Source organism: Lupinus angustifolius, chromosome LG03, assembly GCF_001865875.1.
Source record: "Lupinus angustifolius cultivar Tanjil chromosome LG03, LupAngTanjil_v1.0, whole genome shotgun sequence".
Classification (NCBI taxonomy): domain Eukaryota; kingdom Viridiplantae; phylum Streptophyta; class Magnoliopsida; order Fabales; family Fabaceae; genus Lupinus; species Lupinus angustifolius.
The window spans coordinates 28001387-28018090 of record NC_032011.1 but is presented as its reverse complement, the minus strand read 5'-3'; the positions used below and the strand labels follow the sequence as shown (position 1 = coordinate 28018090).

At 30.9% G+C, this 16704-nt stretch overlaps 1 protein-coding gene and 1 long non-coding RNA gene across 3 annotated transcripts; both read right to left on the bottom strand.

Moving 5' to 3' along the window:
- On the bottom strand, nt 1194–4816 carry LOC109344333 (scarecrow-like protein 1). 2 transcript variants are annotated; one of them, XM_019583080.1, is made up of 3 exons: nt 4601–4816; nt 3310–3364; nt 1194–3205 (listed from the first exon to the last, which is right to left on the bottom strand). In XM_019583080.1, the coding sequence occupies exon 3, from the start codon at nt 3167–3169 to the stop codon at nt 1427–1429; it is 1743 nt and encodes a 580-aa protein (XP_019438625.1). In that variant the 5' UTR covers nt 3170–3205; nt 3310–3364; nt 4601–4816; the 3' UTR covers nt 1194–1426. The 2 variants fall into 2 exon arrangements, with proteins under 2 accessions (XP_019438625.1, XP_019438624.1); XM_019583079.1 differs by having other exon boundaries at nt 3290–3363; nt 4601–4815.
- On the bottom strand, nt 11096–15297 carry LOC109344335. The gene is made up of 3 exons (XR_002107314.1): nt 12970–15297; nt 12777–12879; nt 11096–11523 (listed from the first exon to the last, which is right to left on the bottom strand). It is a non-coding gene; the product is annotated as an uncharacterized LOC109344335 (long non-coding RNA).

Here is a 16704-nt window from a genome sequence, read left to right as displayed (position 1 = left end):
CTACAGGTTCTCAATGATTTTTAAGGGTTGTTGGTACTCTTTATAAAGCACTTGTCATTAATTTTAATTATAATGCAAAAGGTAACGTGGAAGTCCCCCACTGGCCCCACATAACATATTTCAATGAAGTGTGTTGACACAAACTACCAAGCTATCTCATAAACTATGTTCCCTGCACCCAATAAACTATGTCCACGTGTCCAATCGCCTAAATAAGAAATGTATTATAAAGTCAATTGTGATTTGTATCTTGATTATATTTTTGCACTGAATGTTATCACAATTTAGCAGTAGATGAACTAGCAAGTTGAGACTTACATGCTAAAAAAGTATATTATTTTTTTCCAATTTACAACCCTTAACAATCAGTGGAATAAATGTTTAATTGTTGTTTTTTTTAGTATTACTAAGGTATCTCTTCAACTGTTGGTAAGAAACTAATTTCTTTCGAATGTGTGACTGTCGCTCCTAGAAATTGAACCCTTTGATCATTTTAGGAATATAGCAGAGTCTTATACCACTTGATCAACGGCTTGTTGGTTATTGTTGTTGTTTAGGACCCCTAACAACTCCTTTGTTTTCACCTTGTCATTGGGTTTAACCATTGAGGTTGTTTTTGGCCAAAGTAATTCCCAAAGTTTATCCATAAGACACATCTTCCAATCATTAATGTACTTTTGGAGCTCACACTTACACAATGATCTATGAGTCTTTCTTATTATGCAACCACATCAAATACTTTCATCTTTCTTCTTGTAAACAACTTCCACATCATGAGTACCCTTCAATGTTGATAGTGCTGTTTGTGAAAAATTACCTTTTGTGTCTAGAATAGATTTGTTTCCTTTTGTTCCCAGGAATATAATTGTCCCATGGAACAAAACATAATCTTCTGAAAGAACAATGTGATATAAATTTTGAATTAGCTAGTTTCTGAAACATGACATTCAAATTCAAGGGCTTGTGTGGTTGATGATTCATGCCCTTGTGATTTTTTAAGGGTCTGTTTGCGAGTTTAATTTTGGAGGAAAAGAAAGGGAAAAGTGATGCTTAAGAGTCATCTAGCTAGTGTATTTCATGGTTCTCAAGCCTTCTCTTTTCTTTTATTCTTCTCCAAATCCAAACTCACAAAGATACCCAAACGGACAAATCATAAACTCCTTTTTCTTTGCACTAATTTTTTTCTTTTACTACATGAAACAAGTCACAACAACTCAAAGCATTCATACAAAAGAGGAACTGGAAATAATTCTAACAAGGGGCAGTGGGAGTTGGTTATTAGCATAAGGTTTTAAGTTAGCATACATGTAAAGAAACAAGCAAAAACTAGAATACCAATACCAGAATAAGTCTATAAACTAAACAAGCAAGCAAACACTATATTGCTAGTACCAGAATGAGTCTCGCCGAACATATATTATCTTGGTCATTTCCATGCTGAAGCAACAATCAAGTTTTTATCTTCCCACCCAAGATGAAGTGCTCCCATCTCCTCCTTTATTTTGAACCTGTCGCCGTACATCTTAATGAGCTTTCGGATTTCAGCGGTCACATTCGTGCTCATCGGGGATGAAACAAAGCCAGCCATTGTCATCCTTGCTCTCCATTTTCCAGCGACTTCATACCGTTCTATCCTATCCTCGCCTTCACACGCAACAACATTAACAATATCCCTTGCTAAGCATTGCCTTTCAACATTCATCCTATCTTGACTCTCCCTAGGAAGTGTAATATCAAGCGACTCAAACACAGCAGAGTAGTATTTGTAGGCTTCGGAAAATCTTGGTAAGAAAGGGGTGGTGTTAGTGTTCACATCTTGCTCCACAACTGTTACCAGCTTCGGATTCAAGCTCTTAACCAAGCGGAGAAGTTGGTCTCGTTCATTTACAGTCGAAACACTCTCATCAGGCATGTGATGAAGCTGGAATGCAAAGTTCACTACAAGTGTTTCTCCAGGATGACAATTGAGCATTTGTGGGGTGACAAGGGAAGTCCTCGATCCCACTGCCCGAAACTCAAATGGCAAACCAAGTGTTTCCGCCAGTTTTTCAAGTCTTTGTCCAATGACATTTAGGCCTCCAACAGATCTTTGCACAGACTCGGGATCATCGACTCCAGTCAATCTAACACGAGGTGGCTTATTGGACCTCGAGGCAAGTTGTTGTATTAGATTTATGTATTGACTACCTTGATTGATCTCAAAATCTATTATGTGAACATTCAACTCATCTTTAGTTGCCTCTATAATTGCATTGTTTGCAGCAATAAATCCAAATTTAAAACATGGGCAAACCTCAAACAGTATCTGCATGGCTGCGAGACGGTCTGAAGAAGGAGGTTCTTTGCATTTCAGAGCTTTATAAAGACCTTTCCCCGATTCAGCCAGGCGTGCTGCAAGTCCCTCCACCATATAGGCTGCAATTCTTTGAGAAGGCTCTCCTTGAATTGAGACCATTTGGCGGAGACCATTTATCCTAGATAAGGTTTCCTCTTCGTTTCCTTCTGAAAGTGCAACAGCACATTCATAAAGCAGATGCTTGGGGGTCTGAGAAATTCGTGATATTTCTTTGCTGATGCTGATGCTGCTAAGGTTGGAACCTGAAGATGAAGACTCCTTTGGTGAGTCCTCGAGTTGCATACTCTGAATAGGATCAGCCCATTCAGCAATATTCGGATCGATTTCCATGCTTTGGGAAGTCCCAAATATGGCTTCTTCCTCTTCCTCAACATCGCTATCATCAAGCAACGCCCTCTCCAATGCTTGTAGTTTTAATTTCATTAGACCATCGACATCAAGCGAATCAAGGCATCCATTTTCCAAGAAATCTGATCCGAAATTGGACTGATAGGCATCTTGATGCCTCCCAGAGACGAAAGAAGTAGGAGTTGCCAAACGAGCTCTTAGCTCGTAAGAAGATGCACCATCAGGGTGAATTGAACCTCCAGAGATGCTGGAAATAGATGGTTCTATCAGTTCTATTGACGAGTCTTGGAAGTACTTCTCGTAACTCTCAATGGACTCATCATCTGTCATGTACATGGTTCTTTGCTTTTCAGGACCAAAAATTTGGGAGGACAAGCCCGATGTAACTTCGGTTCCCTTTAATGAGTAGAGCTTGCCATTTTTATATGATGTAGGAACTAGCTTTGCAGGTCTAACTAACGACATGATTGGCCTTTTATTCACTTCACTCAGACTTTAATCCTGTGTCCAAAACATCATTTATGTTAGCCATGAAAATGCTATAAAACTGAAATAAATTAACACTACCAAGACTCCTTCCACCACCTTGTGAATTAGTAATATACGAGGGAGAGTTGCTCACTGATGAAATCTCGTTGAACCTTCGAGGAGGACTGTGCCTGATGGAGAAACAAAAAGAGCAAAAAACAAACTTAGAATACAGTTAGGATATAGGGAAAACATGCTAGATACACTTGTGAGTATACAGTTCAGTAACTGATAAACACAGTCAAACTTTTATGAATCTTGGGTTCATAATCATAATGTTTCAATTCCAAAAGTTTCATTCTAAAAAGAGTAATGATACTTTCAAAAGCTTATAGTCCGCATTTTTCATATACTACTGTGTGAGTCATTGGATAACAGACCAATCCCAATAAACTTATTTTAAATGTTTGCAGAGGTAAGACTGCGAATATCTATCCTCCTAACCCCATAGGGTGAGAGCCTCGTGCACTGAGTCGCCCTTAATTTTTATGTTCTCACTAGGCCTGCCACCAGAATTTTAAAATTTCCTTTTGAACAGAAGTTAGTTATTAGATTCAGTCAAACATGAGTTGACATGGCAGATATAGTTCCACCTTAGCATAGCAAAAAGCATTACTTCAAGTTGCAATATAGTGGTCTCAATGTATATGGAAGTGCAAAATAAAAATTATAACATTGTCTACTTTTAAATCTATTCACAGTATGATCTTTCTGAAGATACCAGAATCCAAATAAATCAAAATTGATATCTAGGATTCTTCAGAATTCAACTTCAATTTTTTAAAGCCTTATTTGCTAAACTAGACAATGAGGAACTCCTATCAGACTGCTAAGTGCTAACCGTTTGCTCGTCAAATATGTATATGTATAAAGGGCAGCCTAATGCACAAAACTCTCACTTAGTCAAGTCTAGGGATGTTAGATGTACACAGCCTTATACTCGGAAGTGTGGAGAGGCTGTTTCCAGAATTTGAACCCGTGACTTCATGTCTTACTGTTGCGCCAAACTCACCCTCTATATATATTAACCCTAGCCAGAAAGAAGATTGAAATGAAACCACTACCGGAAATGCAAATTAACATGTTAAAGATTAAGAAATTCATGAAACAACTGCTAAGGTTACAAGTTACAACCTCAAAGTAAGGTTGACTACTTGGATAAAAAGATAATGAGAAAATAGATAAAGTGCAATAATAGAAGCTTAAACAAAACTCTTTGGGATCAAAGACCTATGACTGAAAAAATTACCATGATTGCAAAGGACAATAACCCTTATCATAAGAAAAAGATCAAAGTTACAGAATTTTAATCAGATAATCTAGATTCTAAAGATAGAAACTTGAACAATCACAAGAGACAAAGTGTACCTGATGCTATTAGAAACCAAGAAGAATCAGATAACTATAACAACATATCTACTCTTTCCTATTGTATATAAACTGATGGAGATGAATCTCAGAATTGTCACTAGAGGGAAAAGAAACTGAAGTTTTTTGGTATATGAGGATGAAGCTTAGAATTGTCTCAAGAGGTAAAGTTTTTGATAAGTGCCAAGAGAGATATATCATATAGCCAAGGCAATGGCAAGTTTAACAGTTTATGATTGTTTTCTATATAAAAAAACATTGTTTGACTTAGAGTTGAGGTTGGTAGAAAAGCAACAAAAAAGATAAACAAAACATAATAAATTTATTATGTTCTTAAATTTATTAATTATTTGATATATGTATTTTATTTTTATTTTTATAATATATAAAATGAAAACTTCTTAAATAAAGGAAAATAAGACACATGTCAAATATTTAATAGATATAATGAGATAACTATTTTTTGGTATAAAGAGATACTTTATTCTCTAGTAAACTCATATGAGTATGGACATGAGAATAGTTAAGTATTTATTACATGTTAGTTTTATAATAAGATTAAAGTTATCTAAACCTATAATTTTTTCTTCTCAAATAAATGTGATATTCAGTTATATTTGTTTTCGAGTTGAGTTTTGGAGGGAAATAAAGAGAATGAGAAGACTTCAAAGTTATGAAATACACTTGTTTTAAAGTCTTCTCTTTCTCTTTCTTATTCAACTCGAAAACATACTCTTAAAATCTGATTAGTTTTTAGAGGATAATGAATAAAAGGGAAAGACTTAAAGTCATATATTTCTTTCATTCTTCTTTAAAACTCAAGTTATAAATGTATTATTAAAAATGAGATGGATTAATTTCAGCACCAATATATAAAAGAGGAGAATTACATAATTCATTTTAGGCATATATAACATCATTTTTATCTTTAGTTTTGGTATCATCCCATTGAAATTTATTTCTTAATGTGTTTTTTTAAGTTGAAAAGTTGGTTTGATACAAAAATAGGCAGAAAAAGTCAAAGTTCGGAAGGTCTTCTACTTTACTTAGTTCATACTTTATTACAACAAGCACCACTATTGGTAGAAAATTTTCTGTTCTATATCCGCGTGGGATCCTCAAAGGGTATGTGAGTAAAGACATAAAAACCCTCCACTCCCATTCTTCTAGAGTAAAATGATGAAACATGCCAACAAAGGTGACAGTAACATGTTCATTTAGAACAAAATTGTTTGGTTATTTTCATATAAAACAACAACTTGGTTAACTTAATTATATATTATATTGTTACATCTTATAGTGGATAACATGTGTACCAATAGTTTTATTACCTATAGTGTGAAATGAATCAAATGTGGTATCAATCATCATAAATTAAAAACAAGGAGAATGACTATGCAGTTGAAACTGCATGAAGCATCCAAGGATTAATATCCACACAAGTTGTATTTCATATTAATCATTAGTTCCCATCTTATCCTAACGGGTATATTCAGGGTAGGTTGATTGTTGGATAAGTAAACAACTGATTTTTTTTATTAAAATAATTTAGGGGTTAATTTTTGTTTGAAATTTGGTTAATCTTTTAGCTGATATTACATACATACTTTTTTGATTAAAATCAATCGACATTGTTGTAAGGTCTAATTAGATTTTTAAATATCGTATTAGGTAAAATGTCAAATATTTGATTCTTGTAACTAATATTTAGTTTTTTATCTGTAGAGTGGAAAATACAGTTAATTATACAAGAAATATGATTTAGATAATAATATGAATATTTCAAGACAGATTGTGTGTGGTTAAATAGTCTTTCAATTAATTGTATCCATCACACATTATATTTATTTGAGATTAAGGGTGGAATTGTCACACTCATTGCCCAGCACGGATACTGATACGTGTGTCGGGTATGATACATATCCGATACGTCGATATGCATTTTTTCTAAAATACAGGATACGATACGTTCAGGGATACACGTATAAAATAATAAAAACACATAAAATATGATAAAATTATAAATGTAAATCAAAATATCCAAAGTAAAAAATATAATGGAAATTTAAAATCATTGCCCTCAATAACAAATCTATCATATCATATTTTAATGAAAACGAATCTATCCTAAAATCATTGCCCTCCATAACAAATATATCTTATCCTATTTTAATGAAAACGAATCTATATTATCCTGTTTTATTAGAAACGAATCTATTTTATCATGTTTTATTGGAAACAAATCTATCTTATCCTGTTTTATTGGAAACGAATTTATATATCATATATTTTACTGAAAACGAATCCATATATCCTATATTTTATTGAAAACGAATTGGATACGTGTCTTAATATTTATTTATTTAATTTTTTAATTTTTGGATACTCTATGGATACGTATCCTTCGCGAATCTAAGCGTATCCGTGTCGGATACGTGTCGGACACCGACACGTGAGGGTGTTTGACGAATCCGTGTTTCATAGCTCCAACTATCAAGAAAACTCATGCACTTGGCTTGATTTAGTTGTTCACTTATTATTTTATGAGGAAAAACTGTAAAATAATATTCTTTTGTATTTGAGAAAAAGATGTATAAACTGATAGTATAAGAGTTTTTACATTATCGTTGTATCATTCATCATTCATTTTCAATTATTATTGACTTTTCAAAAAAAATAATCCAAATAAATGGTAAATAATGCACTGCCTGTATATACATTTTTAAACTGGCAATACATAGATTTAATACTTTTTTGTTTTGTGTTTTTGTGTCTCTATATATAATGTATTTAAAATAATGGAGAAGATCATTAAGATGTTTGTCTATAAGTTTTTATTGGATCTTCATATAAATCAAACAGTCAAATGTTTAAATGATGTGAATGATACTTGTTGGAGGAGATAAGTACCTATCATAATAGAGATTAATTCTTTACGTGAAGAATAAGAAATCCTATTAGTTATACAAACTTACTAATTTGTTGGGTTTGGTAACTGATGACATTGAAATTTCTGTCGATGATGTATTTTGCGTTTCTTTCCATATACAAACAGAGGCGACCATAGAGAATTTGGAACCATAGTATTCAACAACAATAATAATAATAAAGCAGCCTATCAAAACCTTAGTCTTTTTTATGATTCAAACTTTGAGTTGTACCTAAACCACATTTGAACTTAAATAAGCATTCACATTATTTAAATACAAGTCGTCTCAACTAAGAAAGAAAGCACGCGCAAATTTGTCTGCCTATAAGATTGGGCATTTTGCACGCACTATGTATGCTGACCAAGCTAATAACAAATGGCATTCAATCCTCGATTTTAATGGTTTGAGTAAGGATCTTCTCCAGAATAATAAATAAGTAATCCAGGTACTAGAAGAAAAAATAACATATTATTATACTTAAACATTTTTTTATAATGAAATAATAATTGATGGTTGAAAGCAAAAGGAGAACAAGAACTCCACTCTCTCCAAAGGATCCTTGTTCTACCTTAGGATTATTTACGTTAATCAAATTTGGCAAGGTCAACTACATATACCAAAGAATATCATAATAATCGATTATATATCATGACCTTTGACAAAACATATCTAAATTACTAAACCTTTCATAATTATTTTACTCGTAACATTTCTCGGCCTTATGGATTGAATTAACATTTCATAATTAACAGTTATTTGGTTTACTCTCCTTATTATAGTTTCTAATGATATCTTCTATGTATATTCAAACCACCCAAGTCTATTGAATTCAATGTAAAATAAATTTTTTAAAGTTACTATTACATTTCAATTATGCAACACTAGATAATAATTTGTATGCCAGTATAAATTTGTTCCCCTATTCATCATTCAATATCATTCATTTAGCTCATCAAAAACTGCTTTGTATCATCAATATTGTTCTAGTATGAGTTAGGGAAATTATAGCCCATTTAAAATTGGTATTTTTCAACTAAGGAAATTGGTATTTTTGTCCAACTTTTGTAAAAATAAAATTAGGAAGTTTGGGAGGGCCCAATTAAAAACCTTTAATGGACATGAAAGGTCAATGAGTCATTGTGTGAAATTGGACCCAAACCTCTTTGTTTTCTGCACGTTCTTGGATAAAAATTGTAGTTCTATATATAAAGTTGGACCTTTATTTTTCTCCTGAAATTTGTAAACTTGGATCCTAGAAATTTTGAAAACTCCCATTATATTCTTAACATATATTTTCCCTCCTATAACCTTTCAATTTTCCCATATTTTTTTGCTCAAACCCCACAAATCCCATTTCACTCATACAAAGGAGAAACATCTTATTGAGTAGACATCAAGGAACATCACTCCATTAAAGGACCATTCTTGTATGAAGGTATATCCTAAATTATTTTCATTTTTATTTCTTTTTTGTTGTATTTTTATTTGAGATATTTTTATTTCCAAGTGTTTGTTTTTTTGTTCATGATCCTTTACAAAAAATTGAGTTTTTATTGGTCACTTTATTCTAAAAGATTAGTCTCAAATTGATGATTTTTGTATATTTCAACACATTTTGATAGTTCAATGTTAGAATATAAAATTTTCAATTGTAACTAAAATGTTATAACTGAAATTTTCTAAATTTGAATATTATAGTTTATCATATTGCTCTAACATAATTTGGTCTTACTTTTCCTTCGATATATCTCCTAGGTCTAAAATAAATAGAAGGAAGCTAGAAATCTATTACCACATATCATTGAGAAAGAATTAGAATTGGAATTATGTGACAACCTCTTAGGCACTAGCACTACAACTATCATATGAGGAGGGTATAGAGCATAATGTTGAAGCTTATATTTTTTTAACAATTTATTCAACAAGAGCAAAATGTGGTTGAAAGTAGTTTGTAGAAGGTTATGATAATGAAAATGGTGAAGGGATTAAGCTTTAGAAGAGGATGAAATTCCTAACTAATACCCTTTATCTTTACTAAGTTCTCTTTGAGCATGTTGAATGTGACATATGGTAGGGTCACATAAGTATAATAATTTTTTGTCAATTTTATCTACTTAAAGTTAAGCAATTTAAGTTAAGTGAGTTTTTTTTAAGTGTGGAGTATTAGGTATTGGTTGCAATAAAAATTGGGGATTGCCCCTAACTAAGGATCCACTATAGGAGGTCATGAAAATTGTGTTCAACTCAGGTTTGGAGCTACTTGTTGGCTTATCATATAGAACTATCGATGCAAATTTGATGTCCTCATTTGTTGATCGCTGGTGTATATACACCAACATCTTTCACCTATTGGAGATGATCATCACGCTAGACATTGTGTCCTCGCTATTGAACATTTTGGTGACAATGAAGCTTCTTCATTAATCAAAACCATGAGAAAAGAAGAGACTGACTTATGAGATCATTTATGGTGTTTCTAAAGAGTGGGCTAATGTTGAGGAGAAACACTTGTATGTAAACATATTTATTTGGAGAGAATAAAAAATATTAACAACAAATAAGAAATTTAATTCTAATTAAAATTAGTCATGAGTGATAGTTCCAAAAAAACATAAATATGCTTAATATTTTAAAAAATCAATGATGATTAAATATAATTGATAAATGATACAATAATAATGCATAACATTCTTATACCTTTAATGTATATATTTTTTCTCTTCCAAATTTGTCCATATAGCTCAATATGTAGGAATAACAAAAGGGTGAGGAGTATGGATGACAATATGGGTATTGTATGCGGGCCGATAGTACATCATATTTTTGCTGGTTAGCCTATTCTGCTCGACCTGTTTGCCCGCTTTATTAATGGGCATTTTAAACGGGCTCCGTGGGTGGTCGCTGACATTACATTCAGTCATTTTAATTTTTAAATGTGGCTTAACTCCATTTACTCATAATTCCTTATTTCCTTTTCGATGTTACCATGGTGTTACATGACATTCCTCCTATAATTTCTTTCCACTTCCACTCATATTTCCCTTCCATCTTCACTTGTAGGAGACTCGTGCATTCGCACAAGTAATAATGTATATTGCATGAATTTAATTAAAGAGTGACAACTTAACTTATTAATGAAAATGTTAATAAGGATTACCTACTAAAACATTGTTTGTAATATTCCATTGCTGATGTAAAAATGTTGGGACTATGAAATGATATTGAACCTATAATGTTAAAATAATGAAAAATGTTATGAAAATTTGAATGAATTTAGTTGCAAATAGCAAGATGTTTGTTAACAAGAGAATGTGAATAAATTATTATTGTTAATCTTTATTGAACCTTCTTCTGTTTGTTAACAAGAGAATGTGAATAACTTTACAGTCACCTTCTTCTGTTGAAACCTAAATAAAAATGTAGTTGTTAAAAACAGAGTTTAAAGGAAGAGTGTTTAACGGAAAAAGAAGTGTTTTGAGTAAGAAAACAAAAAAGGAACAAATGGAGAAGACAATGACTGAAATGAACATTGGATTGTTACCTGAGTACTTTAAGAAGAATGGAGAAGAAAGAGCATGGTCGGAGAGTGTATTTTTTCCCATAAGGGTTCTTTCGAGAATGGAGAAGAAAGCATGGATTCAAGGGTTCTTTGGAGAAGGGTTTCCATTTTTAAGAAAGGAAGAGATATGTTCATGAAAGAGGGTGATACTTTTTCTGATGTTTGGTTCAAAATTTTGAATTGAAGTCAAGATGTAGCTAATAATCATTATTTAAAGTACAAACTTGTCATGTAAGTCAAATGCTTTCAATAGTAAGTGTAAAGAACATGGATTTTTGGCTAAAGAACAAATACTACACCTGCTTTCTGAAGGAAGGAAATTTTTTGGTGTTTTCCAATGTTATAATGACAATAATATGTCATCTCACCTTCTTTTTGCTTGATGATTTTGTTGTGTTTTCCAATGTTATGTTGAAAATGGTATGTCAACTCACCTGCAATTTTGAAAGTAAAAAGAAAATCCAAATAAATCTTATGATATGTTAAATAAGATGTGAAAATCAAAACTTAATACACAAAAATTTAGTGCTGGAAAGATAAAATGACATGGATAGGATGGTGATTGATCTGCAAAAAAAAACAAAACAGGTTGTAAAAACATAGAGTTTATTATGTGAAAGAATAAAATAAAATGCATGGTTTAAAAAATGTCAATTAATTGTTTTATATCAATCAATTTATGTCATATTTGCAACCTAAGATGGTGAAATACGATTACACTATCTATGGTTTATAATCTAAAAAATGTTAATGTTAAAGGTTAATAAACACATTTAATGTTATTATATTGTCTAAAAACATGTTGCATATAATGATGTTGTCTCTGTTTAACGTTATTTTGTAATGAAATCGCATGGAAACAAATTTTGTTATTACAAAGTTCATGCCATCATCTAAAATTCTAAAACGATTAAATTTTATCAACCTTTGAAATTAGTGATATAAACTAGACATGGAAATAAATTAATAAAAAATTCCATTGCATATTCTATGTTTGTAATAACTGTTTTTCATTTAAATGTCATAATATCATTGATACTAAACCAAGACACTTGGCAATTGTCACTTTAAAAAAAGTACATTACATACACAATTATATATCTATAACTGAACAGATAAATATATAACACAAAGTGATTAGAAAAACATGTCACTTTCATATATTATGGTTAATGTGCTCGTTGAAGTTATCCAACGACAGATAGAATTACCTCAACTTAAGTTCATTAGCCAATTATGTTAGTTTAGATATGTTGTGACTCATATCTAATTTTGGTATTATGTACTTAACAATGATAAAAATCAGATATGAAAATATAGTGACATAATATACATAGGAGTAATGTTTTAAAGTTATGCAGGTCCAGTCTTCGCGTAGTTAAGTATGAGGTTACAAAATATACATCAAACTATGATGTATTAAAATTTAGTTCTAAAAAGGATATACATAATTTATCATGTTTGTGTTAATCATTCAGTCTTGATATGTTTGACCATCTTGGAAGATGACAATTGAGTGGATTTAAAGTCGGGGCTTTGTGGCAGGTCCAAATCAAAGTCAGTCGACATTCTCTTTGTTGCAGTTACAACTTGAAGGTTGTCTAGATCATGATTAGCAGTGACAGATACAGACTAACCATGCAAGTTGAAAAAAATATCAATAAATCATAGTTATTACATAAATTACCTTTCCATTGTAAAACATTGTAATGAATTATGGATGCCACTCACTGCATATTGAAAGATGTCATTCAAATGAACTTTCCATTAAGTTCCTCAGAGGGTGAAACCTTGTTAAAAACAAGTAAAAATTAATTAACATTATTTTAAAAATAAAAATACATTAAAAAATAGATAAAACACAAAATTCATTAACTCACAGTATGTATCTCTAATGGTCCAAACTGATCAACAATGACCTTTATCAAAATTGGACTTTCAGATAGCCTTATCACGGAAGATTGGTGGTAAGATGGTTGCACTTTGACTCTAAATGTCATTGTCCTTGCAAGCAGCATATTAAGTATTAGGGGGAATGTCTTTGGATCTTCCTCACCTTTCTACATATAGAAACTGAAAACTTTAATGTTGTGAATATTGTGCATTAATGTGTTATCAATTTATAAAAATAAATGTATGTAAAAATATTATTGTAACCATCTGATTTCTAAGCTCGCAAGCAGATACTCTAATGATATCAGTACATTAACGATCCCAAAAGACAAACCTACAATTTTCATTCTCGTGAATAATCTTAATGTCTAATTTGTACCTTAAAAATAAATAATATTAAAAATAAGCAACGAAATTGAACATAATATTTTTTTAAATGTAAACTATATAATGAAATAGTTTTATCTTGGGGTAGAACTCGGGTTATAAGTTTCACACTTGCACGGGAAAGATCCGTCCTTAACATCAACCTTCTTAGTGCAATTCAAACAACCATCATATTACCACCATTGTTTCCCAACAATAAACATTAACATTAACAACATTTAAGTAAAACATATTGAAGACATGACTGACAATTCATGAAAGAAAGAATATTGTTGTAAAATAAAAAATATTAAGGTCATTTTTTGATGAGGTAGCTAATAGGTAGGCTACCACATATATTATGTAGACCTTATTGTTATTGAAGACATACTCAACTATATGCATGATGAAGAGAAATAAACACATTTGATGTTATTATATTTTCTAAAATCATGTTGCATATAATGTTGTTGTCTACGTTTAACGTTATTTTTTAATGAAATCACATGGAAATAAACTTGTTATTACAAAGAAACAAAAATGTTTGAATTAAGAATGCTATATATCGAATATTTTAATAAGTTATTCTTAGATAGACATGTACAAGTGACATTTAAAAATATGTGACATTCATAATAACAATAGACATGTACAGTCCTGACCCATAAAAAACATAAGAGCACCTAATGAAGTGAAGTAAACTACAATATATAATAGAGGTGACTTTTGTCCATGTAAAGTTGAGTTATATAAATAAAATTAACCAGCTCTATGGCTAAAATCTGTATACAATTTGAAGAAATAGGCAAACCCACTGAAATATTTGACAAACTTCAAAACTTTACAATACCAAACTCCCATGAAGTGATCAATTTGAAAAAGACCATGTCACTCAATTAAACCCATCAAAACATATTAATGTGAGATTTATAAGAAATGAATTTTGTATTCACAAAGTCTATTAAAGAATGCTCATTAAAGCACAAATTAAGAAAATTATAATATTCAAAAATTAATAAACAATATAATTATAATGTTAAAAAATGAACATCCAACAATAATGGACATGCAGAGAGTCAACTTCATAAATTAACTAACACACAGTTGAGCTAAAAAATATAAGGTACTAACAGTAACAATGTAGTGAACTCAAAAATCAGTCATAAGTCATTAGTAATGTATTTTATAATATCAGACACAATTTCAGATACTATTAGATTAGAAGTAACTCATTAGCAAAATGTACATAAAGAAGTATCAGAAGATGTCATATAGTTGTCCCTCAATTAATTTTAGAGTAAACCATGTAATAAAAATTTAACAACATTCACAACTCAAAAAACCATAAAATGAACAACGGAAATTTCATAACCCACAACTTTAAAGGTGGATATCAATATCATAGGAAAATGTCAATCATTACTGATTGCCATGGTTGTTGTCAAGAAGACAACTCTGAATGTAAAAAAAATTAGAGGCAGTATTAAACAACAAAGAGTAGCAAAAGGAATATTAGATACAATTTTCAAAAGTTCTAGAATTGATTAGAGAACCACAAAAAGAATATAATAAACAATATTAAACCACATACTAGAAACGTTGAAATGGTATATGGATAATCTCCTATGATATTAAAGATCCAATTTTTACCGAAAAATAGGATTGACAGTCACAAAAAGTATGAAAGGCATAATTTGTAACCAATTTTTTTTAAGAAACCTTGAAAGTGGTCATGAAAGAACTACTATGACATTAAAAATCACATTTTTTGAAAATAGACAACTACTAGAAAAGCTTAATATGATTAAAGAATGGATGAATGACTTTGGTCTTTGGACAAAAGCAACCAAAAAGTAAAAACTACCTTATAGATCAGTGTTTTAAGCAAAAAAAAACTAAGTAATGTAAAATAAAGATATGATTTTTAACGATAAAAATAGGATAGATCAGATTTTTAAGCAAAAAATTCAAGTAATGTAAAATAAAGATACGATTTTTAAGCAAAAAAATATAAATATTGCTACCTTAAATATAGACTGAAGAAAAAGATTGAACATGTATATAGTTAAGAAGAAATGAAAGAGAAAATAGTTAAGAATTAAGAAAGAAGAATGGAAAGAGATAAAAAATGAAAGGATGCGGAAGAAGAAAGAAGAAATAGAAAGAGCTAAGAATTAATAAAGAAGAGTGGAAAGAGTTAAGAAATGAAAGGATACAAAAGAAATGAAGGGGTATTTGAACTTTAGACATGTGGCAATCATGCATGATGGATACACTATGAGTAAACACGTAGCAATGAACATTGCGTTTTCCTTTCTTCTTTTTTTGTTTAAAAAATATATTTGCTACTACAGTTTTAACCCTTAAAAATGCAAGTGTCAAAGTTTGAGGATGTCTACAATGGTAAAAACATCAACCCCTTCTATTCTTAATAAGATAATAGATTCTTCAAAATTTGAAGCTTCAACATTCAACACTCATCAATTCTCAGCTCAACACCTTCCATCTTCATTTCCACTTCTTCTTCGTGTCCAACATCATTCTTATTCCTCCAACTTCGTTTCCACTTCTTCTTCGTGTCCAACACCATTCTCGTTATCTAATGTGGTTAGAGAGACTTGTTTTGAATTATTATTGGAATTGCAAACTGTTAATTGTTATGTAACGTGGTTATGTAAAATCTATTGATTTATTGCCTATTGTACTGCCTAGAAATGATTCATAGGAACATTGCAGTGATAACTTAGTTATTTTTCAATGTAAATAGGAAAATGCTTGTGGACCGCCTGCATGCTTGTTAACTCGTTTTAAAACGAGCAGAGTATGACATTTTGTCCGTCAAGTAAATGCAGGCATGCCCGCGCCTACTTAAATTGTTATAAATATCTGTGGGCACGAACAAAAGAGACTGAGCAGTCCATTTTATCATCTCTAGTGAGGAGTACACCTTGCTCCCATCCTAACATCACCTTAATTTTTGTGTGTGGGGAATTTCCCTTTCACCACCATTTTCAGTACCCATAGATAAACCCACATGTGGTCTCTCATTTAAAAAAATATAGGAAACATAATTAAAGCCTAATATAATAATATTAAAAAATAAATATATCTTAAATATAAAGTTCACACATTCTTTTGTATTCTCAACATAACTCAATCTTTCTAAATGAAATCAGAATAGAGAAACTAAAATAACATAAGAACAAAACATTAAGATTTAAATTAAAAGAGAAAAATTCCATTTCTTCTAATTAATTTAATAATATAAATATGAAATAAAAAAAACTAAAAAAAACTATTTCATATGTTTATTGGATTTAACATGTATTTATTGATAGCGTAAGTATTTTTTACAC

Excerpts from the sequence above, each read along its gene's own strand:
- LOC109344333 (XM_019583080.1), bottom strand. The coding sequence starts at position 3,169 with ATGTCGTTAGTTAGACCTGCAAAGCTAGTTCCTACATCATATAAAAAT.